This window comes from Chelmon rostratus, chromosome 11, assembly GCF_017976325.1.
Source record: "Chelmon rostratus isolate fCheRos1 chromosome 11, fCheRos1.pri, whole genome shotgun sequence".
NCBI lineage: Eukaryota > Metazoa > Chordata > Actinopteri > Chaetodontiformes > Chaetodontidae > Chelmon > Chelmon rostratus.
Window position 1 is genome coordinate 12,607,890 of NC_055668.1, and position 25,312 is coordinate 12,633,201.

The following is a 25,312-nucleotide window of genomic DNA, read 5'->3' on the forward strand; positions in this document are numbered from 1 at the left end:
AACTTCCTCTGAGATGGAAGTACTTGGCACTGCTCACGTTTTTGCATGGCTTTCCAACCCTTCGAAAATTATATTAAAAAGGGACTGAGGCTTTGCAGGGGAATAGTAGCTTCGATATTTGAGGGTTTTTTGGTTTTTTTTTTTTTTGTTTTTGTTTTTTTGGACAGTGCCATTATGCAAGATCTGGCTGGACAGCAGCACAAAAACACCCAAACTTTCCCACTCCCTGACACATAGTAGTAACTGGTTCCCATGCTGATTATGGAAGAAACAAATACAATGGGTTACATGTCACAATGTGGTCAGCACATTTTCGTTGCACCGGGGGTGGTTCAATTAATTCCACCATGTTTAACTCTTTACGAAAAGAAGTGGATTCGTGGCGCCATCCAGTGGGCAAGAGCATAGACATACGGGCAAGAGCCCATGCTGCTATGAACCAGCAGAGGGCGCTGTCCAACAAGTTAATCATTGAACAGCGAGAACAACGTCTTCCCCCCACCGGAAGTCAGGCAGCTTGGCCAGCGGCATGACATAAGCCAAGCCAGTGATGTTGTGTAAGTAGATGGGTTGTAAGTAGTTTCTGTCATTGTCCCTTCGACACTCAGTTTGATGTATCGAACCTCATCCAGACAGCAGTGATAACGTAGTAACGTGAACTACCTGCCGTATCACTCTGTATTTGTTGGTAGTTTAATTTAAAACGAACTGCTGCTGGTCTCCGAAACAGCTGATGATGCTCGGCTCACTGTTAGCTTAGCAGGCTAGCCTAGCCACGTAAACAATGGACGGCTGTGAGAGCCTTCAACGTGTCTAACTCAGTTTTCTGCGAATGTTATAACAGTAAACTAACCGCTTCTTGTAGTACATTCTCTGGTTATCGGGAATATTTATTTTCACGATCTCTGCGCTCACTCATTCACAGGATAATTAGCTTGAAGTCACTTAACAGTTATGTTAAATACAACTAACTTCACAGGCTAACGTTGGCGTTAACGACAGTTACCTAACAACAGGTTTGTTAATTTCACAGTTACCGTATCCTCTTGACGCAATGTGAAGTTAGTCCAAAGTGACAATATTTAGCTAACGTTATAGCATTTACTAAAGTACTGTCGGGGGCTAGAAGAGACATGTATCTTTGGGACTACATCGTCTGTCTGACATGAGAATAACCCACTGACTGACCCTGTTTGCAGCTGCATCAATATGCCTGTAGAGGGTTCAGAGGACCAGGTGCCCTCCTCCATCTCCAGCCCTGCCAGTGCTGCCCTCACCCCAGGAGGGTCGGAGGAGGATGGAGCTGCAGGGGGCTCAGCAGTCTGCTCTTTCCCTGAAAATAGTCAGGGCTCCGAAGCTGCTGCAGCCTATTCTGCCTACCCTAACACTGGACCTGAAGATGGCAACAGCGGTGAGCTTTGCAACTTTTCCACCAAAAGAGACTATGGATGAACACCATGAATATCTTCAAGTCACTCCTGGCTATCTCACACTTCCATGTATTGTATCGTGTAGGTGGTAAAAGGTGTGGGGCCTTGGTGCATATCAATCGACAACGTATTCAAGCTGCATCTGCCAGTTCTGGAGCTGACGAACTTCAGGGTCTTGGTGTGGCTGTGTATGATCAGGACATCCTTGAGCAAGGTGTCCTGCAGCAAGTGGACGAGGCTTTCCACGAGGCCAGTCAGGCTGCTGCTAAAGCTGAGGCTGAGAAGGAATACCAGTCTGTCCTCGATGATGTCAGGTAATGAACAATTACTGCAATAACAGAAAGGCCTGAGATTGTGTGTGTTTTCCTCTTGGCTACATATTTGTGTTCCCAAGAAAATGCCTAATTTGTACTGATATCAGTATCATATTTTTGTTTTATATGTGTTTGATGAAATAGTAGGACTGCAGCAAGATAGAATTCTTACTCTGTTTTTTAATGGTGTGTGTTTCAGGTCTGTTACAACATCTCTAAAACATATCAATAAGATTATCGAACAGCTGTCGCCCTATGCTGCCTCCAGCAAAGACATCAGTAGGAAGATTGAATCTGTCAAACGACAGAAAGAAAATAAGGTAAAAGTATGATAAACCTTCAAATAAAGATTATGGGATTTACATGATGATGTTACATCAACAAAATTTTGATAGCGACTGTGGTGATGATGAAAACACATGTTAATTCAGGAGAAGCAGCTGAAGAAAGTCAGAGCCAAACAGAAGAGACTTCAGGCCATTCTGGGAGGAGAGGACACCCAACGGGTGGAAGCAGAGCTTTTGGCAGAGGATGATGGAGATGAAGGTGAGGTCTTTTTTTTTAACCCGTAATCCCTTTTCAATGTAAGCACTATCCATTCATTAATGGGGGAATCAGTACTAGGTCACATTAGAAGTGAAATCGGGGTTGTGTTCAGTGCTGCCCAAAGTGTAGCAAAACAAAGCAGAAATGGAAACAATGCAAAGCCTTAATACCAGTTGCTGTCATGGTCGCCAAGAAGGCAATTCTGTGCGTTCCTTGGTTGAGGAATTATCAGAGAAGATGGCAAATACATACTAGATGGTACTCGTTTCCACTTTATGAAAATTTCATTGACATGCGCAATGACAATAAAGACTCTTGAATCTTGAAAAAATATACTCCACGGTGCTGTAATGGCTGTTTAGAATATCAAGATGTTAGTATACTGTTTGTTGCATTTTCTGGCACAATCACCACATTATACTGTATGTCAAAACCTGTTCATAGATGTTGACAGTAAGTAGAAAAATCTCACAAAGTTGTGCAAAACCTTGAGTGCAGGTTGTTCAGTACATACCAAATCTGTTTGACATGTACATTATGCTTTGCTTTGACAGAGCTGAACATGAACCAGATAGAAAGCGTCTTTAAATCGCTTAGGGTTGTGGCTATTGACACAACATATTTGAGAGTCAGCTTATAAAGAGCAGTGTTGGAGGTGTTCTCTGCCAAATGTGATGTCAGTACTTATCTAATCTTCATTCCTGAACACAAGTTATTTATTATCAGCCTGAACATTCAAATGTAATTATACTGTAGCTGCACACTTCAAAGTACACTGACTTTTCTTGTAAAAAGCAGAAATCTGCTTGTACATATAATTTTCATCTTATATCTGTGCATGAGATGCAAAGAAAATGGGGACCGACTAGTCCAAACAATGCTCCATAGTGCTACTAGCGGTTAAAAATACTCCACGGGGTACCTTTTAAATACTGATACTCAAGAGTTCTGTATCTAACCCTGCTTTGTGTGTCTGTGTGTGTTGTACCAGAAGCTGGCCCGTCCACACTGGGCAGCATGCTCATGCCCTCTCAGGAGACTGAATGGGAAGAACTTATCCGGACAGGTCAGATGACTCCTTTTGGGACACGAATCCCACAGAAGGAGGTAAAGAAGGAGCCCCGAAAAGTGATGCTTGCTGAGAACTCAGCCTTTGACCAGTATCTGGCGGACCAGGCCAAGTTGGCTACTGAGAGGAAGAGAGGCCCTGTTCTAAAAAAGAAGAGGAGCTCCGGACTCAGCCCTGATGAGGAGGCCATGGGAAAATCCAACAGAATGGGTTCCTCTTCCAAAGATAAAAAAATAAGGAAACGCATGCGGAAGCTCCAGATAACAGCTCTTAAGGCTCATCCTAAGGCTCGGCCCAAGGCCGAACCACAGCTCCCTAAGCCAAGGAGGAAGTTCCATACTGAGGGAGAGGAGATGGACAGCGAGGGGTCAGAGTACCTGCCCAGTGATGAAGGCATAGATCCTGACCAAGAGGAAAGGGAAGCCATGGAAGAGGGCTTTGCAGAGGATGATGAGGAAGAGTATGAGTTGAAACCATACAAGAAACAAACTGAAGGGAAGGGGAGGAAAAAAGTTAAGAAAAAAGAGGAGGGTGAAGAAGAATACTGTCCTGAGAGTTCGGGTGAAGAGGAGGATGAGAAGGGTAAAGCCAAAAAATGCAAAGATGATGGAGATGTGGAGTACTACAGACAGCGAATAAGGTATGACTGTGTACTTGCTCCTATAAACTTGTTAAAACTATTGTTTTTTTGGTCTCAAATTTATCGTGGTTATGGTTGGATGCAAAGGTGTGAAAAAAGTTTTCATCAGCAAGTCTTTACATCCGTGCTCGAAAATGACATGCTCAACAAACACCAGACTGAGCTTTTAACTTCGCATCACATTTGCAGTGGCAGTGGTGCAAATGTGCTATTGTTATTCCCTTTAGTTAAGGAGAAAGCAGTGGGTTTCTGCTGGCTCCATAGTGCAGAAGCAGAGTTAATCCCAGATGAGATTGGCAGCTGTTTCTTGACTAAGCAAATTCACTCCCTGCTCTTCTTCTCTTCCTGCTCTCACACTGGCCTAATTATCCTCCTGCACATGGTTTTATACACTCACTCACTCTAATGCTCAAATTAATGGAAGAGCAGCCCTAATGAGATTTCATATTTATAGCTGCCAAATAAATTGTGTTGGCATGTGTCCTTTTTCTACACTGCAGTGATTGAATGTCAATTCAACAGCATAGACACAGCATGGATGGTGAGGCTAGCTTATATGAGGAATGATATTATTAGAGCAGGCGGTATTTGTAGTTGGGTGGGGGGTGGAGTGGGGGCAGAAAAGTGTAATTAACTGAACCAATGCTTAGTCTTGACTTAATTAGAGAGTGTGGTCTCCCAGGCCCAGCTAAAGGACCAGTTCCGTGGCAGGGTGACAGGACCAGGCCCAAATGAAGATGGATTCTTATCCTCTCCACCTCACACCTTTCTGGGGAACTCGCACTACTAATTGTCTGTATCAATCTTCATTTGCTGCGCGACGACTGTGCCTCTAACTGCCCTCTCTCCTGCACCATTAAAACTCTTCTCCTTTACATTTCCCTTTTTGCTGTAGATGTTCCACCACTCAAGGGAAATACTCGCAACTCAAAACATTTGCTTTCCATACACCTGTGTAGGCAAGTCTCTAAATAAATCACTGAGTGCAAGAGGTGCAAATGGAATATGCATCCATTCTAAATACCTGCTACCCCATTTAGGGTTACATTGAACTATCCCAGTATGCATGGGGTGACAGGATATGCATGGGGTGACAGGGTACACCTGGACAGGTCACTAGTCTACCACAGGGGGAATATGTATAGACGGAGCAATTAAACGGAATTTACTTGAAAGGGCTCGATCTTTTGAAGCTTTTGTCAATTCATTTCTTTAATGTTTGTACTATAACTTCATTGGTATTTATTCACTCTCCTACTAGGAGATGGAAACGACAACGTCTTCGAGAAAGGGAGGCGAAGAGAGAAAGAGGTGAGGAACTTACGGACGACAGTGATGAAGAATTTGACGAAGGCTTCAAAGTGCCTGGTTTCCTCTGGAAAAAACTTTTCAAGTAAGTTCAATGTGAAACACTGACAGTTACCAGCTAAGAAAGTGATAGCAACTGACTAGTATCAGTATGTCAGCAGTGTACAAAAAAATCGGTGTACTTTGTGCCATTACCCTGCGTCTAACAGCCTTTGTCCTGAAATGATAATGATTAACCAAAGATTATATGATCAAGACACCATAAACTTAATTTAATTACTATAATTTTAGTAGTATTTGTTAGTATGTCATTTAGTCTGTTGTAAGAATAACTGTGGCATCATATAAAGTTAATAAATATAGGTTTGCCAAACAATTTAACAGTTTGCTACATATGATGCTTCCTTGAATGGATTTAATAATATAGTTTGTTCTTACCATAAGCAAATTGACTTCTGTCTTGCATGTACATCATTCCTCTACCTGGTAGAGATTATGTAATCTGCTCTGACAATAATTGAACCAGATTTCAGATGAAAAAACTGTGCACTGAAATGTCTATAGCTGCCATCATGTACACTTGTTTTAAATTTTGCATACATATATATCACTTTATTAGGTACCAGCAGACAGGTGTGCGGTGGATGTGGGAACTCCATTGTCAGCAGGCAGGCGGCATCCTGGGAGATGAGATGGGATTGGGTAAAACCATCCAGGTCATCAGCTTTCTGGCTGGACTGAGCTACAGCAAACTGAGGACCAGAGGATCAAACTACAGGTACACACACACACACACACGTACACACACACACACACACACAAACAAACTGTGGCCAGAGACTGTGTGTCTGTACGGTATGAATATTTGATTAGGGGGATTTCTGCTTGAGAGTGTTCATCTGAATTATTAAACATGTTTCAATTATCAGACTCTTCACTTTCTTACTGCAGACATCAGAGAAAACACTGACACTCTGTGTGTGTGTGTGTGTTTGAAAGAGTGTGTGTTTGAAAGAGTGTGTGTTAGAGTAGAGTGAGTGTCGTCACGTCTTCATTTAAAATGAATTTTGGACTCATGAAGTTGATGTGGAGCAGGTGTGGGACAACAGATCAACCATGGAAAACATGGCAAAGTGGTGGTGATAATCTGGTTTTACTGCACAAGATACACTCATACATTCAGGAGGCGAAGCTTCCCTGATGGTCAATACTCTGTCTACTATAGACGCCCACAAATTGATTGTTTGCAAACTCAATTATGGCCAAGTATCAATAGCTTCCACCAGGCAGAGGTTCATACCAGCCCATTAGTGTCTTTGTGCATGTCTCCGTGTGTGTGTGCATGTGTGCGTGCGCGTGCGTGCGTGCGTGTGTCCATCCACACACCTTTGATTCATTTGATTCACTGTACCCTGATACTCAACTCGACCATTTCCTTTATGCCGCAATGTGTCACACTTTATACTTGGAAGCAAAGCACATTTTAATTCTAACTTATTGGGAAAAAGCTTTTATTTTCTTTAATTTTGTTTAGAAATCATGGCTGTAATTTGCTAATGAAATTTGCTGAGGTTATCCAAAGTTAAATGAACCATGAGTTCCCTTGTTGGCCATCTTAATCGCAGGTTTGAGATTAAACATCTCTGCGCTGTGTGTCCGGTTGTAGGTATGTCGGTCTGGGTCCGACTATCATTGTGTGCCCAGCTACAGTCATGCACCAGTGGGTAAAGGAGTTTCACACCTGGTGGCCTCCTTTCAGAGTGGCCGTTCTACACGAAACTGGCTCTTTCACCAGCAACAAGGTAATTGTTTGCTCGTGTGTTGGATTTTCATATTCATAATTCAGTTAGAAAGTTTTCTACAGGGTCTCATTTTCCTCTGGGGGGCACTAGAGGTCTGTTTATGCAGCATTATCTTCTAACCTTCTCCCCTCTCTCCTCAAACCACATTAAAGGAGATGCCCTACTTCGACAATGAAGCTACCAGAGATGGTTAGGAATTGCAAAACCTGAATTCATCTATGTGTTTTTTTTTCTCTGTTGCAGAAAAAGCTTATTCCAGAGATAGCATCATGTCATGGAATTCTTATAACCTCATATTCAGCTGTGAGGAATATGCAGGACTCCTTGCAGCGCTGGGATTGGCACTACATTATCCTGGATGAGGGCCATAAAATCAGGAATCCAAATGCTGGAGTTACCACAGCCTGCAAACAGGTAGTGTTTCAGACACATTCGTGTACACACTAATTTTAACCACAACACTTAAAGCATCTACAGACTAGTAATGACTTTTCTTTATGAATACATTTTAACTTTGCACACTTGAAAAAGTAATGCATGCCTTTTCATTTGTGTCGTTATCTAGATATATATCCCTCTACACATTCCTGCACACCATCATAGTTTATGTTCCTGCCTCTTAAGAAGCTATTTGCTTCCATTCATTCTTGTACAGCATCATCAAATGTGCTACAGCATCACAACGATCTTTACAATCCATAACGTCTATCTTCCCTGTCTCTAGTTTCGCACTCCCCACAGGTTCATCCTGTCAGGCTCTCCCATGCAGAACAATTTGAAGGAGCTATGGTCTCTGTTTGACTTTGTCTTTCCCGGCAAGCTGGGGACATTGCCTGTCTTCATGGAGCAGTTTTCTGTACCGATCACCATGGGAGGATATAGCAATGCCTCACCTGTACAGGTACTGTAACACACACATACACACACACACACAAATAAATTCATAGTTAGAATTTGTTTAAATTCTGCGTCTTTATCCTTCTTCTCGTTCTTTAACTGCAAAGTGTAGGGGTAGAATAACCCCATCAAGAAAGGTCACCCCGACACATTTTCAGTAGATAAGCTCAAAGCAGAAACCAGGTGTAAAGACTTTCCATGAGGGTGTCATTGTGTTTAATCTGTTTTTGGATCGTATAGTTTGATTTAATTGACCCAAAGTAAATGGAAAGGGTCGAAAAAGGATCTATAGCACAAATACAACAAGAAGTAGTCCACTAATCCAGCAACCCTATAAATAAACCTATAACCCTAGCATAGGGAGGTAGCAATGAAGGGCTAAAGTGTCACTTGACAACACAAGTCACATGTACACACAATTTTTGAGAGCTAGATGGAGCAAGTCAGAAGGAGAGATAGTGGAGCAACTGAGCCATTAAGTGCAGTGCAGGATAATGTAGATCCATGCAAAGGAACTTCACTATATCCCTAGTGTGTGAGAGAGGGAGAGGCTAAAGTGGAGAGCCAGTGAGCTAAATTGTAGCCCTTTGTCATTAGTGTTCAGTCGTTAATAACCCACTGACTGTATGGATTTAATTATTTAAGCTTGCTATTGATGCTTCTTCCGCTGTCGATAATAAAAACCTTTACTAATTATTAATGTTATTAAATGGTCAGAGAGGGCTAAGCTCTGCTGCCTTATCCTCCTCTCGAAATTCTCAGAGCAGCACAGCAGGCCCTCGGCTCCTGTTCTTATTTCGTACAACCAGATGTATATAAACACGTATGCAGCCGGGTGGGGCTGGATGAGCATGTGGATGAAGGATCCATTACTGAGGCATGCGTTTGCACCCCCATGTGAATCCACTCAGCAGCTTGTGCAGAGATCACTGGATCATCTGCTGCCCTCCTCTTTTTCTTTTCCACTCTGACCTCCACTGAGCCATAAATCCCACCATGTTATTGTCCCCTCCAGCTTTGCAGAGTGTGTCTTTGATCCCTGTGTGGACCCCCAGTGAGTTAATGTTTAAAAGGCTAACTGGCCTTTAGCACTGCCTCTGGATGAGGTGTAGCAGCACATTTGCAGTGGGGCTCCTAGTGCGGGGTGGGACCAAGTGTTTCTCAAGCTCCCCTCTCTGTTTCCATCCACTGAGGCTGGCCAGTAGTGGATGTAGTGGTAGATGAAAAAGAAGGTCTCTGTCCCTCGAGACCAAGGGCACTCTGATCAATGTTTAATGGCTCGCACTGCTGAGAGGGACAGCAACATGAGGGAGGTGATGAGAGAGGGCGGCAGGGGGGCTAAATGACGATCATGCCTCAGGAAAAATTCACGCTGACAGGTGTGAGGCTTGATGTGGTTGTTTGACACGCTCAACTGAATGTTCCTTTTGTTTTAAAAAGGGCTTGTTTGTGCTAAAAGGTTTAACTGTTGTTGTTTCCCAGGTCCAGACGGCGTTTAAGTGCGCAAGCGTGCTGAGGGACACCATAAATCCTTACCTGCTGAGACGAATGAAGGCAGACGTCAAGGCCAACCTCTCTTTACCTGACAAAAATGAACAGGTATTCATCATAGTCTAAAGACATTTGACCCTGTCCTGTCTAAATATTGAACAACCTCTCATGCCATGATCTCTTAACCGGGGAGGTGTTTATCTGATTGGATGTGACTGGATGTGCCACATCTAAGGAGTATTTGATGAATGTGCATGGCCCTTGTCAGGTGAAGCCAGCTAATAAAGTCCCAGTAAAGTAAAAGGAGCAGGTATTCATTAAGGTGGCCGATCCCTGGTCTGTCCTCGCGGCTGACGCTGGTTGACTCCTCAGTCCACTTCAGCTCATTAAGTCGGTCCCTCAGGACAGCAGTGGCTCCAAAAAACACGTTGCCTTCCTCTAATTTCTCTTCTCGCACACCGCACTTCATCAAGGGGCTTTAAAGCGGATGTTCACTGCTCATTACACACTCTTAAACCGCCGTGTGTGTGTGTGTGTGCGTGTGTGTGTGTGTGTGTGCGTGCATGCGTGTGTGTAGGTTCTGTTTTGCAGATTAACAGAGGACCAGCGGCAGGTGTATCAGGGCTTCTTAGATTCCAAAGAGGTCTACCAGATACTAAACGGGGACATGCAGGTAATCCTTGTTTTCACAGTTAAAACAGATTTACTGTGTTTGTTTTCTGTTTTTTTCTTTCGGACTCTTTGTGCTGGCCCATTCTGCATTACAAAGAAAAGCAGGGAAAAACTCTCAGTCGAGGAGAACACTTCCGGGAACATGACTTTCCTTATTCATTATTTAACCTCCTAACTGATGAATATCAGCTTGCCTCTCTCGCTTTGTGTGTATTTCTAACACTCTTGTACACTTAAGGAACAACACCTTGAAGTGGCATCAGTGGAATAAAATTCTTTGCCATGTAAATTTTCCTAAATCCCTAATAGCTTGACTTGCGTATTCTTTAAGATGCTCTCTTTAAGGATGCTTTGCAGTTGGTCTTCTCGCATTAGCCAAACCCTGGAGAGAGAGAGACTCCATCATTTATCACCACTGACCAAATGGACGTGGTTGGAGAGCCAGGGGTGACCACAGCAGATTGTGCATACACACACGCACACATGCACACACATGCTCTTACAGACATATTCAGTGGTCACTTTCAGTCCATTAACCACCATTACTAATGCAGTGACCGTTGGGCCTTCATCAAGAATCACAGTCTTTATTGTCCGTAAATAAATCATGTAACTCATTCCTGTAGACTAAAGTAAATGTCTTTGTTTGTTTAAAGGTGCAACGCTGTAATATGCAGTGAAATCCAACAACTTTATATAACAGTTTTGCCACCAGTGACCAGTTCTGATCATTAAAGAAACCGGCTGCTCCTTTTTTCTTTTTTTGTGCCGTGTAGGTATTCTCAGGTTTGATAGCTCTGCGCAAGATCTGTAACCACCCGGACCTTTTCTCTGGCGGGCCCCGGATGTTGAGGGGAATCCCAGAGGACCAGCTAACTGAGGAGGAACACTTCGGCTTTTGGAAACGCTCAGGAAAGCTCATAGTGGTGGAGTCCTTGCTGCGTCTCTGGTTCAAGCAGGGCCACAGAGTCCTGCTCTTCACTCAGTCTAGACAGGTTAGGAACAAGTTGCTCTGACTGTCTGATTGACCCACCAATCACTTTTCCAGTTAATTGTCGCAATCACTTGTAAATGTTGTCTCTGCATTTGTTGTTGTGTACATACAACCGCTGTGCTTGTAAAATAGTGTGTGTCAGTGAGCAAGAGGGGGAGAGAGTGTGTTTGTGAGAGAGGCCCCAGCTGTTGCAGTCAATACCAATGAGATTATACCTCAGAGGGAACCTGAGACCCTCCCTGTCGGTATCTCTGTCCATGTAATATTAATCTGCTCTAATCCTTTTAGAGATAATCCAAACCTCAGCCCCTCTTTTCCTTTCTGTGTTTCTCTCTCTCACTCTTTCTCACTGTCTCTCTGCCGTCTTCATTGTCTTCCTCCTTTCCAGATGTTGGACATCTTGGAGGTATTCGTGAGGGAGAATTACTACTCCTACCTGAAAATGGACGGCACCACCACAATATCTTCCCGACAGCCCCTCATTGCTCGCTACAACGAGGTGAGGATTAGTCATCCCTAATGGCTCTGAGTGTTTCTAGTGAAAATCCCGTCCTGAGGGACCAAGTGCTTCGGTGGAACCCTGCACACCCTGAGGTGGAAACACTAATTGATGACAATCTGTTGTTCAAACTGGATGTACCCTATTGTCTCTGTATTGAAATGCACATGTGAAAATATCACTGAGCATTTTAATGTGTGTCCTCAGAAGAAATAATTTAGAATTATAGCTAATGAATAGTGATCAAACCCTCTGATTCTCTCCAAATGCATGGCAAAACTTGTCATTAGTATTTTCGAATTTAATATGTTAATATCTGATGTAAAGTCTGTTCGCAATTTTCTATTTTTATGGCAATTTTAAACGACTTTTTTCTTCTCTGCAGGGAGAATCAAGAAACCAAAAGCCCAGTTTAGATTAAGAAATTTGATTCTCTTTAAATAGCGTAATTTAGTTTCGGAGGACAGAACATTGTCGTTTTACTTTGATATTACATCACAATATTAGTTAACAATTTACTAATGAAATGTATTGATATGATTATACTCCAAAGCGATAATCAAAATGAGAATAAAACTGTGGACATGACTTTCATTAATCAGTGGCATTTTTCCCCCTTGCCTTTTTCTTTGTTGCAGGACAAATCCATTTTTATCTTCCTGTTGACGACTAAAGTCGGAGGTCTGGGAGTCAATCTGACTGGAGCCAACAGAGTCGTCATCTATGACCCAGACTGGAACCCCAGCACCGACACACAGGTCAGACAGACAGACAGACACACACACACACACACACACACACACTCAATAGGTCTAGTAAAACATTTATTATGTGCATAATTTCTCATGGATTTCATTATTATTCTTATGTACTTGTGTTATTTGCACATTTCTAGTTAAACCAGTTTTTCCTGCTTCTCACTATTTTTACCTGGTTTATTTCACGCCTTAAAAAACTTTGCTGTGTGTATCTGAATTTCCATGAATCATTTATTTGAATGCATTGTGTTGTTCGTAGGCACGGGAGCGAGCATGGAGGATCGGTCAGAAGCAGCAAGTGACTATCTACAGACTGCTGACTGCAGGGACCATCGAGGAGAAAATCTACCACAGGTCAGAGTGCGGTTTGTCTTTTTTATGTCCAGTCATTAGCACTTCTGTACTCAATATTCAATCACAGAACTCAATCAAAAAGGGGTTTTAAAAATCCTGCACTGTTTTTAATGCTTTCTCTCACCCGGTCTTGCATTTTAGTTGTCTTTCCATTGACTTCACGTGTTCATGAATGTTGGTAATAACATTACTAATTGCTCACATCACTGCTGTATTACTACTTGCACTATTCCAGTTCTCAGTAATTGAAAAGCTTTGCTGCATTATTAAATGGCCAAACTAGGACTTCGAAACTGTTGCTCTGTTTGGTTTGGGTCTGTAAAGTGCTTTCAAAAAGCAAGTTGGAAGAACTGCGGGGATTCTATTTTGGTACCTACAGTAGTGCAGTTAACTAATTTTCTCATCCATCAGCCAAACTACTCTGTGGTGACAGAGGATCACGGTTGCCTGCTGAGGTAAAATAGTAAATTACACACAAGTATCTAATTCTGTTTTTTATCTTTTGTAATTCAGGCAAATCTTCAAACAGTTTTTGACGAATCGTGTTCTGAAGGACCCCAAACAAAGACGGTTCTTCAAGTCTAACGACATCTATGAGCTCTTCACCCTGTCTGACCCTGATGGAGCTCAGGGAACAGAGACCAGTGCCATATTTGCAGGTCTGCAGATTTGTTTTTTTTTTAATTTTATTGCCCAGTTATTAGATTATCTGAATCTCTTTCAAAAATAAGTTTGAAAAATTCACCTAACAAGTTTTGCTGTGATTCTCATACAGGTACAGGTTCTGATGTCAAGGCACCTAAGAAACCTGAGAGACCAAGGCCATCACACACTCTAAACCATGGCAGCTATTTACATAAACACTCCTCAGCAAACCAGAATGAAACTGGTGCCGACAGCAGACACTCCTCAACAAACATTCCTGCATTAAGAGGTGGAAACACTTCTCCGTTCAGTAAAAGCTCTCATGGTAAGCCAAATGTCCCGATGGACAGTCACAGCTCCAACCAAAATGGCGTGGATGCAGAGCCAAATATTTCATCGAATAAGCAGCATACAGGACAAAATAACAGGGACTGGGATGCAGCCAAGCCAGCAGTCACAAACTCATTTAGCTCTCACCAACGCAGAGACAAAGACTCCACCCTGACAAGCCCACAGAAACACAGGGAAAAGAGGAAGCACTGCGACTCAGCTGATGCAGACAAACACAAACATAAGAAACGCAAACACACCCAGGATGCACGGTTTGAAGGCTGCCGCATCTCTCACTTGGTGAAGAAAAGGACCTTTAAGAAAGCAGAGAATGAAGACAGTGAGTCAGCGGACCAGAAGAAGTCAGATGATTATGTCTTGGCAAAGCTCTTCAAGAAATCTGGTAGGTTATTTGTGCACAAGCCCCATCAAACATGACAGACATGTTTCATTAAGTAAAATAATAAGCTTCTTTGTTGATTATCTGTTATGCGTCCTTGGTCTTCCTCAGGTATCCACAGCGTAATGCAGCATGACACCATCATGGAGTCCTCCAACCCTGACTATGTTCTTGTGGAGGCAGAAGCCAACAGGGTGGCCAAAGATGCCCTGAAAGCCCTTAAAGTTTCCCGCCAGCAGTGCAGGCTGCCCTACAACAGACCCCCTCCTCCACCTGCAAGGTACATAGTCACACACACACACATACATGCACACACACACACACACACACACACTGGTTTTGTTTAGAGTTTCACTTATCTCATTTAAAACAAATCCTCATTTACTCTCTCAGGAAACGGTTTGGACAAAAGAAAAATTCTCTCCTGGCTGCATCGTCTGTTCAGTCTGTCCCCACTCCAAACAGATGCAAGGTAACAGCAGTGTTGTTATGAAAAGAAAACAGCACACTTTATGACAGTTTTTTTGCATTTGTGATGCGGTGTTGTTGAATGTATTTGTTTCTCTTTAGGATGCTGCTATTATAAAGAAGTCTGCATCAAAGAAGCCTGGTTCAGGAGCTCTTTTCAGTGGGGAGGGACCGGAAAGTGAGTCAAACTCCTCCCCCCTCTCGTCGTCCTCCCTGCTCGCCAAGATGAAAGTCCGTAATCACATCAGCCTGCCCTCCATCCAAAGAGACGAAGCACAGGAAGAAGAGGACGGCTCTGGAGCTCCAGGAACGAGCTCCTCCCCGGCTCTACCCACTGAACATGATGAGCTGTTGGTGGATCTGCGCAACTTTGTGGCCTTCCAGGCCAATGTGGACGGCCAGGCCACCACCCAGGAAGTGCTGGAGTATTTCAAGCCAAGACTGACCCAGCAACAGGCGCCTGTCTTCAGAGAGCTGCTCAGGAGCATCTGTGACTTCCATAGGACTTCTGGTCAGGAAGGTATCTGGAGACTGAAGGAGCATTTCCGCTAAGTGAAACACCGACTGAACTGTCATGCATATTGAGTCCTTAGTTATGACTCTGTGCTGTTCAAGTCTTCAATATCCACTTGACTTTTTGTAATGTTGTTTCTGACAAAAGCACATCAGTCACACTCAGAATTGTTCATTTCACATTATTACAGTGTGTTATGAAAGGACCATGTTGTAGCAAAGCCATTTTACTGTACAATGGACTATTGGGTTAGATGATAAACTCATATGATTATCAGTTAACTAAGTCTTGAAGGGAAAGTCTGTTGTAATGTGTAATTGGTTTCAGCTGCAGGAGGAACTTTTGTGCTTGTTCAAGCATTGTTGCAACTGCTTCTGTTTCGGTTCATTGTTGTTTGGTTATACTTGAATTCACTTTGCCTGTATTTGCCTGAAAGTTAAAACTATATTACTTACTGAGTAATGATACTCAGAGATATCTGATGTCTGCTTTTGAAATGTGTACCATAACACTGCCTCATGTGTCAGATTTTGTAAAATATAGTAATGTAGTTTGTCATTTTGTAAATACAGCCGACTCACCACAAGGTGTTGGGAGACTTTGTAATGCTGACTGTTCTTAAACCATGTGCAGTTATAGTGTGGGAGGAGGGTGAGGGACCTCAAAATAATATTCAGATTACTTCCGCCCAATTATTTCTGCACAGTTGGTAAAAGTTAAAGGTATGATGCTGCCATGTTTTTATACAAAATAAAAAAACTATGAATTTACTGTCTTGCATATATTGTATGCAATAAACCTCAAACTCTTATTTTTTTGTTATTTAAAATTCAAACAGGGGTTAGAGTAAAGGAAGATTTACTGAATTAGTCCAAAACAATTTCAAAAATATTTGTGTTTTAAAGTAGATCACCCTGCAAGCACAAGTTAAATTTCCAGATTTACCACAATAATGGTGCTAAATATGGATTTTTTTTATTAACTTTAGCACGTGGAAATATGATAGAATTTAAGATGAGTGTCTGAGACAGACCCTCAGAGTTTTTACTTGAGTGTGAAGTGTGGTGCTGACCAGGGTCCTGAAATGAAGCCCGGCAGATAAATCGTGTAAACATGAGGCCCCAAATGTGAAAACCTTGTTAAAGTTAACTGATAAAAAGGTTTCTAACCCGCGAAGATGAGAGTGTAATTCCATTTAGTCATTTAAGCAACCATCAGAAGATGAGAGCAAAGGCGCTGACAGGAAGCAGACACACGCACACACACACACATACACACCACAGGCCTGCACTCTTGTCAGAGTTGTCTAGACCAAATATTGGGATAAAGTTATCAACCGTTATTTGATTTCAATTTTCTCCACGCACCTCGCCGAGGTCATAATAACAACTTTATTTTCAGTGGTGCATAAATTAATTACGCGCATTTAATAACTAAAATATCATTATATTCCCCCTTTAATAACATAAACGCTGCACGCCAGGGAAACCCTTAATAGCGCGGGGCCCTGTAACTGGCCATTATCCGCCTGTAATGATATTACAGAACCAATTACGCGCCATTAGAAGGGATTTTCTGCACTTTATGTGGTTTAGTCCAATCCCGCACTCCTCTTCTAAATTTCAGCTGCTTCTCGAAGCCTCATTTTGCCTCCACCTCAGAGACGCATGGCGTCTGCGCTCTGCCGTCCCAGATGCGCTTTAAAACTAATTGAAAGGGTCCCGCAGCAGATCATTTATCTGAGGAAGCGAAATAAATCGCAGGACCCCTTGCTGTGAACAAAATCAAAAATTTGGCCTTGTGAGTGTTCTACATGCGCAACCCCTTGTAAAGTGGACCCCCTAACACACCCTGACGAGCAATTAACCCACCCGACAGTCAATCTAAAACCCAAAAGCAGTCATCCTCCTTTTTTTAATATATGAAAGAACCAAATAAAAAGTGCAGCGGGTATGTGTGCATGTTTATGGTTAGGGAATATGCTTGACTCTGGAATAACAATCACTTGTGATGAATTTTTTTGGCACCAGAGCAGAGCTGCCGTTTGCCACCCTGGGTACGTCTCCCCTCTCCCTCTCTTTTTCTGTCTTTCTCTGACACACACACACACACACACACACACACACACACACACACACACACACACACCAGGGGTTGGGGGTGAGAGAGACAAAGCCGTGATAATCCGATTAGGACCAATTAGGCGTGAGATTCTGCGACACTAGCTGAAAGCCTTAACACTCTGTAGACAGTTATACAGTTATAGAGACATCTGGACACTCCCAGAGAGAGACAGGCAGAGATGTGAGTGTGTGTGTGTGTGTGTGTGTGTGTGTGTGTGTGTGTGTGTGTGCGTGTGTGTAGGAGAGAGGGGGAGGGAGGGAGAGATCTGGACACTCCCAGACAGAGAGTCAGAGAGTCAGAGGAAGTGCAGCAGCCTCCTCTCTCCAGAGCGGGAAGTCAGTCACATCAGCATCCTCGCTGCAGGTAGGATGCTCTCTCGCACGGCGCCTCCTCCTCTTAGGACGATTTGATGCGTTGTAATTTCCAACCACAAGAGCCGAATCTCACTGCAGCAGCTGTGGCCGACCCGCGGCTTCGGGCTCAAAGTTTTGTCTCTGTTCCAGGTTCAGTGTCGCGGCTCAGAGACGCGCCAGGATGTTCTACTTTCACTGTCCGCCTCAGCTGGACGGAGAGTGCTGTCGCTCCAACACATGTAAGTTCTCTCTTCTGCGTTTTTTGCACCGTTGTTTTCGGTTGATTTCATTTTCTGCTGAACGTGTTTTAAATGACTCTCCTAAAGACAGAGTCTGAAAAGTTTTGCGATGTCGGGGCTGCGCACTTGCGCGCAGAAAGCGCGTTGGTTGTTGGAGGAGCGGAAAAAAAGGCCTGATAAGATGTTTTTTTTTCTTTTTTCCCCCCGATTTTTTTTATTATCATCTTCAGTTAAGAATAAAAGTTATCTTATAAAAAACTTATCTTAAAGTAGCGATACATTAAAAGATTTTGAAGCTCTGGTTCGCGGGCACTGATCGCAAGAACAACATCTAAAAACAGATATTTTCCATTTTTAAAAATCCAAACTGAAATAGGTTGGACGCTCATGCCTCTCTATAAACATTTCTATCGGTATAAATCAACGGGTATTTTAAGCTTTCCCACAAATTCAAAGGCGGAATTAAAGAGTTAAGTCTGTTCTCCTCTGTTCTGTCAATCTGCGAGCTGTTGTGGTGAAAAGCGCTGGTGGTTTGGCCCCGGGGCAGAGGGGGCGTTCTGTCCCGGGCACAGATGTTGGGTGTCATGCCTCTTAGTCCGTCATGGTTCCCATCAGACACCCGCCATCAATGTTTCATGCAACTAATGGAAAGACAAAATGTGCCAGAGAATAAATTGCCTAATCTAGTCTGCTCTGGTCAATGTTTATTCTTCTTCTTGTTCTCTTCATTTTTCTCTCCTTTTTTATTCTTTTTAACACATTTACTCAATTATTTTAAATGCAAACGCATGGACTGTGAACCTTATTTTATTGGGTGACTGAATTCTCTCCAATAAACTTTTTGTTTTTGTCTTTTTGTTTTTTTTCAGTGAACTCGAGCGGTTTTGGCAACCACGCCCCGGCTGATTTCGATGATGGTTTTCTACGTAGAAAACAGCGCAGAAACAGAACAACATTTACTTTGCAACAGGTAATTATTTCCCAGGACAGATATAGCGAAAAAGAAATATCTGAAAGTTCAATTGAAAAGAAACAGGCATATTTGAAATATGCAGGAAGAGAATAAAACGATTGGCAAAGTTTTGAAAATGAAGGACTGGCACAGACACTCTTTCCAGATAGACAAAAAAAATCAAGCGTTTAGAGGTGGTTTGATACGATAACAGCCTAAAAGAAAACAGCATCATTGCTACACACAGAACAAAAACACAAGATCAGGAAACTTCTAGAAATAAGGCCCAACATTTGTCCTTTTGAAGATCATGCGTGGGCAAATTGTACCTGCATGCAGGGAATTTGATGTTGGGCCAACATTTACGCCTATTTTGCTTAACGTATTTCATCTAATAGTCTGTTATCACAAATGTATGAGCGAGTTTAAGAGTTTTATATTTCTAAAGAACAGCACAGGCCTGGTGAGGATAATGGGGATTAAGAAAGAGAAAGAAAGAAAGCAAGAAAGAAAAGAACAACTAAACCAATCAATAGAAAATAAAGTCATTTAAAGTATAAGTGCTGTTTTGTGTCCATGCAGTTGGAGGCTTTGGAGGCAGTCTTCGCGCAGACCCACTACCCGGACGTGTTCACCCGGGAGGAGCTGGCCATGAAGATCAACCTGACCGAGGCCAGGGTGCAGGTAGGCTGCAGCGGCGCGGTGCGTCCCGGGCACGTTTGACCATGCGAGAGAGGGTAAATTAAGCCACTCTGTCATTCCGGCGATGCACTTTAATAACATCAACATAATGGTGAATATTAGATTAGCTTGATTAATCGGTCATTCATAATTAACCAGCGATAATGTTCCTCGCTAATTTGTCCGCGTCTCAAAGGTAGGAATACATCATCCATGCAGATCCTTTTCCCGTAACGCGCACAGAAAGCGATATGTGCTTTAAGAGAGGGCAAAACCTGCAGCCTCCACAACTCTCCCTCTCTCTCTCTCTCACACACACACACACACACTTGAACACACACACACTCCAACACATACACACACACACAGAAAGAAAAAGAAAGAAGTAGAAAAACGCAGACACGCACCTTAAATTTGGCAATTTATATTCCGCTCCTGCCCTGCACATATGCGCCGTTATAAACTTGGCCACATGTAATTAAGTTATGTGTCCTGTATGTAATTTCCTGCATTCCAGATTTGCTTTTGGGTTTTGTTGTGCGCACAGATCTAATTGTGGGAAATATAATAGTTTGCCTTTTGTTCCCCAGGGTCATCTTACTATCGCTTAAACCCAATGGCGGGCTTGATAATGGAATCCAGCGCTGTAAATTAGGGATTGTAAACAAATTATTCCCCTCCTAATCCGATTACCACATTCCTATTATTAAATCTGAACATGAATCCACCGCAGTATGCAGGGATATTAAACTTACATTATTATTAGAAAATAAATTTCCTTTCTGTTGTAGTGTTGTTGCCCCCCTTTTTGTAAAGTGTCAATGGGCCTCCCCCGCATTAAGAGCACGCCGCAAATTGAGATTAATGGAGCAATTATAGCCCATTCAGAGAGGGGTGTGCGCGTGGGGGGGCGCGACTTCTAGCTGGAAGGTGCAGGGGTGAGATAAGTCCATTGGTTGTATTGTTGTCCTGCCACGAAAATGTTGTCCTTTCTTTGTGCCGAATGAATGCATGTGTTTTGTTTGGCTGTTGACATCATTTATACCTCCGGTACAATAGGAGGGATGCAGAGCACATGCACACCGACTCTAACCTCCATTCACACATCATGATTAATGCCTGCTAGAACCAAGTCCTAATCGAATCTGATGTTGTCAAACAATCACTAAATAGGGAAATAAACGACTTCATCATAGCTGCCTCTCTCTCAGGCAGCACAACTGTCAGTGGGAAGTCATTAAAATATGATAATGAAAAATTGCTCAATTAAATGTTGTTATAGGCAGTGACCTTCATTCGATTAAGACACCAGAACTTGGCTATATGTTCTCAGCTGTGTGGATGGTGAAGTTTCGGGGATAAGTCGGGGACTGTGGGACATTAGAGCGCTGGAGTGGCGCATTCAAACACCTCTTGATGTGTAAGACAAAGCAAAAAGAGCAAATAGAGGAACTTAAGTTTGCATTTGTTTGTCTGTGATGTGCCAAAAGAACATGCAAGAATACAAAAATGTGGCATGGATATAAAGCTGCATTCAATAAATGAAATGAACGGATGGCAGCTGCTAATGTGTCAGTAAATGCAGCGATATTCCAGTTTTAATTAGTCATTATTTTAATCATCTTTGCTTTTTGCCTTCCCTCTCGTTTATCTCTTCTTTTAATGCAGGTTTGGTTTCAGAACCGCAGAGCTAAGTGGAGGAAGACGGAGCGAGGGAGCACAGACCCTGAAGGAGGCAAAGAGCAGATGAGTGAGGGCACTCCTCCATCTCGCAGCATCAACTCTCAGTCCCCAGTGGACCACAGCAGAAAACAGAAAGAACCGCTGGAGATGCAGCAGAGGTGAGAGAAGGCAAACGCTTGTTGTAGCTGTTGTCGTTGTGTTAGCAGGAGAAACCTGTGACAGGGAGTTTGCTGGTCACAGATTTGCAGACATGTGGATTTCTGTGACAGCCGTCTAGATGATTTCTGTAGATTACACTGTGTTCTTAATAAACTCTTCTAATTAAATGGACTATGAAACAATTAAAGCCACCTCTGCAGTGCACAGTGCAGATAGAAAAAGTTAGAAAACAGCTGTAAAAATTTCTAGAAATGTAGGTGTACTAATAGAATAAATGTCAGTTTAACTTTTTACCAGATAATTGCATTCAGTATGTCTGTTTTTTCCAGTATCAACAGGACGGTGGGTCCAAGTGGTCCGTTCTTCCCATCTTGCATACCAGGCACCCTCCTCAACTCTGCCACCTATGCCCAGGCCCTCTCACAGGTCGCCACGCTGAAAGGTGAATATGATGCTCACTCACTGGCAGAGAGAGATGGTGATAGTAATGATGTGATGATGGAAAGCTGCTTTAAGATAAGATAAGATAAAACTTTATTTATCCCCAGCCGGAGAAATTTTTAGTAGTCTCATCACGAGCCCCACTTTTGTTCATTTCCAGGGAATGGTTTGTGCTCCTGCTGCGTCTCTGACCCCATGGGCTTGTCCTTCCTGCCGCCCTACGGTTGTCAGGGCAACCGCACAGCCAGCGTGGCTGCCCTGCGCATGAAGGCCCGTGAGCACTCGGAGGCTGTGCTGCAGTCTGCCAACCTGCTCGGCGCGGCGACCGGACCCGGTGCCGGCGTGGGAGTCCTGTCTGGAGTCGGCGTGAGCGCAGCCGGGGTGGCGAGGCCCACGCTGGCTCCTGCCATCGAGGTGCCCGGCACTGTGGGAAGAGGGGGAGACAGCTCCAGTCCCAGCCCGGCCAACAAGGTCCCAGTCCTGGGCAGCAGTCCTGACAAACACCCTCACTGCTCCAAGGAACCACTGGAGAAAAAGTGAGGCGCTGGACATAAACGTGGATGTACTGATACTCTAAATCTGTGTGATCCTGCCTGTTATTACTACTCTACTCTACTCTACTCTGGTCCTATGAGCAACAAAGCCCAACTGACTGACTCCAGAAACAGCCTGGGAAAGACTTTACTGATATCACAATGTATGGATGCAAACATTAAAATATTTATTTGACAGTAAATTATTATTGTTTGTGAGAAATGCTGAATATTTGGGGCCTTGTTATCCCCTAGAAGCACAAGTGTGGTTTTGGATCTATAAGTGTCTTTGTACACTCTTGGACTCTATTTGATGGACTAACACAGATACAACATGTGTGCAACAAAGACCTATTTGATAATGTGAATTTAAGTAATCCTGATACATTTCCTCTCGTTTTCATAAAGAGGGCAGATGCTTACGTTGTGAATGTTAATGCATGTAAACTGTAAGTGTAGAAGTGATGGCAGGGCAGTGGGGATTTTGGCAATATAATGTTTATGCCATCAGGTCAGTAACGGGCTCAAACAATCTCTCACTCTTTTGGTTTTTTACAGTGAAAGTGCACTTTAATATTAACCAGCCATTTTCAGTGTAAATGTGTACACGTGCTAGAATACAGTATGTTCATGTGTGAAGGCCAGGCGGGCTGAAGCAGACCCAGTGGCAGAGCGGTGGTTGTCCCTTCCACTCTGTTAGCACATCTGTAGCGTCAGCAGACAGGGAACACGCCAGTCCTGTTGTGACATGTTCTTTAAAACAATTAAAGATGTAGTCGCTCATGTTCCTCTCCTGTTGCCTCTCGCTCCAGCCATCTGTTCTGATACATTATTTATCAGTTTCCCTTAAAGCCGGGAGAGGAGCGCAACCGTGACTCTTATTATTTATTTACTTTTAGGAATGCTCACCCTCTTCCTCTTTCTCTTCCTCTCTCTGAGCATTTTTTTAAATAAACCCCATTAAACATTATATATGCTATTTATTAACGTGGAATTTACATTTTAAAAAATATCATCTCTCATCACTTCAGGGCTCCTCACGCAGTAGTTTATCACATGTGTTGATTTATTATTCCTAAATATCTCTCCTCACTAGGATGACTCTTGAATAAAGGATCAGCTGATCAGATTGAGAACACTTAACCGCAGAGCACACGACCAGTAGTTGGGCTGATTCAATTTGCGTCCTTGAGGATTTTCAGGAAATTACTTTTGATAGTCAATAACACAATTAAGTAAACTACACACACATTATCATGAATAATTGATAAGAAATTATGTATTACCATGAAGTACTGGTTCAATAATTGATGAGGCGACACCCTGGTGACACAGAAGAGGGAGATAATGTCAGAAGTCGTGCCAGGTTGTGCACAGAGTACCGAGCACTCACAGCCTCTTTTTTTACACCATTATGTGTGCATGTTGTAAATACCCTACAAATATTCCAATAAAGTGACGCTTTCATTGACTATGAACCACTCTCTTGTGACATTAACACTTTTTAAGATTTGATGGAATTTTTTATTTTTATCAGAACACCAAATTTCCCTACGAAAACACACACATCATCCATACAAATAAATTGGCACTTTTGAGACAGAAAAGTCAAAATGCATTTAAAACAAAGTTTGAAAATCAGAACCTATTATGGCTTATTTTATATATTTGGTATCATATACTCTAGGCCTGTTATATAGCAGGTACTGTATCTATTCATGCCCCAAATAATATTACCAAAAACATCATGTCCTAATATAATGATTTTTCTTTAAGTGCATGAGAGAGCTCCAGAGCAAAGATGTTAAGCCCCCTGACATGGCAGCTAATGATAACACAATATCCTTATATAAATCAGCTCCTTTTCCAAAAATGTACCAACATGGACGACAGAATCCAGCCAACTCATACAAAAGACGTGAAAAACACATTCAATCTCTCCAAAATTGAATACAGTAGTTGTGGAATTTAATCATTAGCCAAAACAAAGGATGCTGAAGTTATAATGACTCCGATCATCATTAAGTTCTGCATGGTGCCCATAATTCACTGCTTTAATATTTGATAAACAAGTCAAGTTGGTGTTGACATTCAGCTGTGCATGTGGCATCATTGATAATTTTCTGTCACCTAAAAAAAGTCCTGAGGCGGTTTTGTGGAGCATTGTTATATCAAATTAGCTGGAGAGCGGCCAGAAAAGCAGACAAACATGGTGAATATGGGGGACAGCAGTTGAACTCTGTTCTTACAGTGCAGTTAATGGGCTTCTTTTGTTGCAGTAATGAAATATTTTGCAGGGATGTGGGGAAATATTTCCTGAAACAGGGAGACGTTGCGCACATGCACCCACCCACAGACAATATAAGGCACATAGAAAGAGAGAGTATGCTGAAGACAGACGGGCACATACATACAATTCTTCTGCTTGACACTGGGTGCAACACCTAAATTTTACTATTCAAGGACCCAGCTTCCAAAGTCAGACATAAAGTGCATTCAGTGCCCATTCACTGAAGGGCCAAAATACACAGAATCATCTCTGCAACAGAGCTGATCAATAACCCAATCAATTAGAATCAATTAAGCGAATCTCTGAATGGAGATAATACAAACAAAGCATATCTTAATGCAGCAAGTAATGTGCCTGTCTGCTGTCTGCCACAAAACCACAGCTCTGCTCCTCCTTACTCAGCACAAGGAAGAGCATCCTCAGCGTTTGTGATCAGTGCTTACAATCCTCAGTAGCTTCACTATACAACTATGTTGAAGCAAAGCTGGTCAGCTGCGCTGTGCAAAAAATCATGTATGGTATGTATGAAAAAAGTGACATTCTCTGTAAAGACCAAATGGATGTGGAAGTCTGTTCTTACTTTGTCCACTAGAGGGACTTAGTGAGCAAGAAACTTGCAAAGACTCCCCGCAGCAGCCTTTAAACTACAGTGGAAAAACTGGGCATTTTGGAGACTCGATTAATTTTTGCTGAAGGAGGTTTTTGGGTATTAAATTTCATTAATCA

General features: G+C 42.7%; 2 protein-coding genes across 4 annotated transcripts; both read left to right on the forward strand.

The window, feature by feature from the left end:
• The first annotated feature begins 517 nt into the window (after positions 1 to 517).
• On the forward strand, positions 518 to 15,885 carry ercc6 (excision repair cross-complementation group 6). 3 transcript variants are annotated; one of them, XM_041947243.1, is made up of 22 exons: positions 518 to 557; positions 1,200 to 1,411; positions 1,516 to 1,744; positions 1,944 to 2,064; positions 2,176 to 2,290; positions 3,282 to 3,999; positions 5,261 to 5,392; positions 5,927 to 6,085; positions 6,974 to 7,109; positions 7,353 to 7,523; positions 7,834 to 8,010; positions 9,489 to 9,605; positions 10,075 to 10,170; positions 10,946 to 11,164; positions 11,552 to 11,662; positions 12,301 to 12,420; positions 12,680 to 12,774; positions 13,288 to 13,433; positions 13,550 to 14,152; positions 14,261 to 14,429; positions 14,543 to 14,621; positions 14,720 to 15,885. In XM_041947243.1, the coding sequence occupies exons 2-22, from the start codon at positions 1,210 to 1,212 to the stop codon at positions 15,167 to 15,169; spliced, it is 4,365 nt and encodes a 1,454-aa protein (XP_041803177.1). In that variant the 5' UTR covers positions 518 to 557; positions 1,200 to 1,209; the 3' UTR covers positions 15,170 to 15,885. The 3 variants fall into 3 exon arrangements, with proteins under 3 accessions (XP_041803177.1, XP_041803176.1, XP_041803178.1); XM_041947242.1 differs by lacking the exon at positions 518 to 557 and adding an exon at positions 596 to 1,016; XM_041947244.1 differs by lacking the exon at positions 518 to 557 and adding an exon at positions 596 to 1,016 and having other exon boundaries at positions 3,285 to 3,999.
• A 1,904-nt stretch (positions 15,886 to 17,789) lies between these two features.
• drgx (dorsal root ganglia homeobox) lies at positions 17,790 to 22,303 on the forward strand. The gene is made up of 6 exons (XM_041948158.1): positions 17,790 to 17,847; positions 18,717 to 18,817; positions 19,382 to 19,483; positions 21,149 to 21,321; positions 21,652 to 21,764; positions 21,924 to 22,303. The coding sequence occupies exons 1-6, from the start codon at positions 17,790 to 17,792 to the stop codon at positions 22,301 to 22,303; spliced, it is 927 nt and encodes a 308-aa protein (XP_041804092.1).
• Positions 22,304 to 25,312: the final 3,009 nt, after the last annotated feature.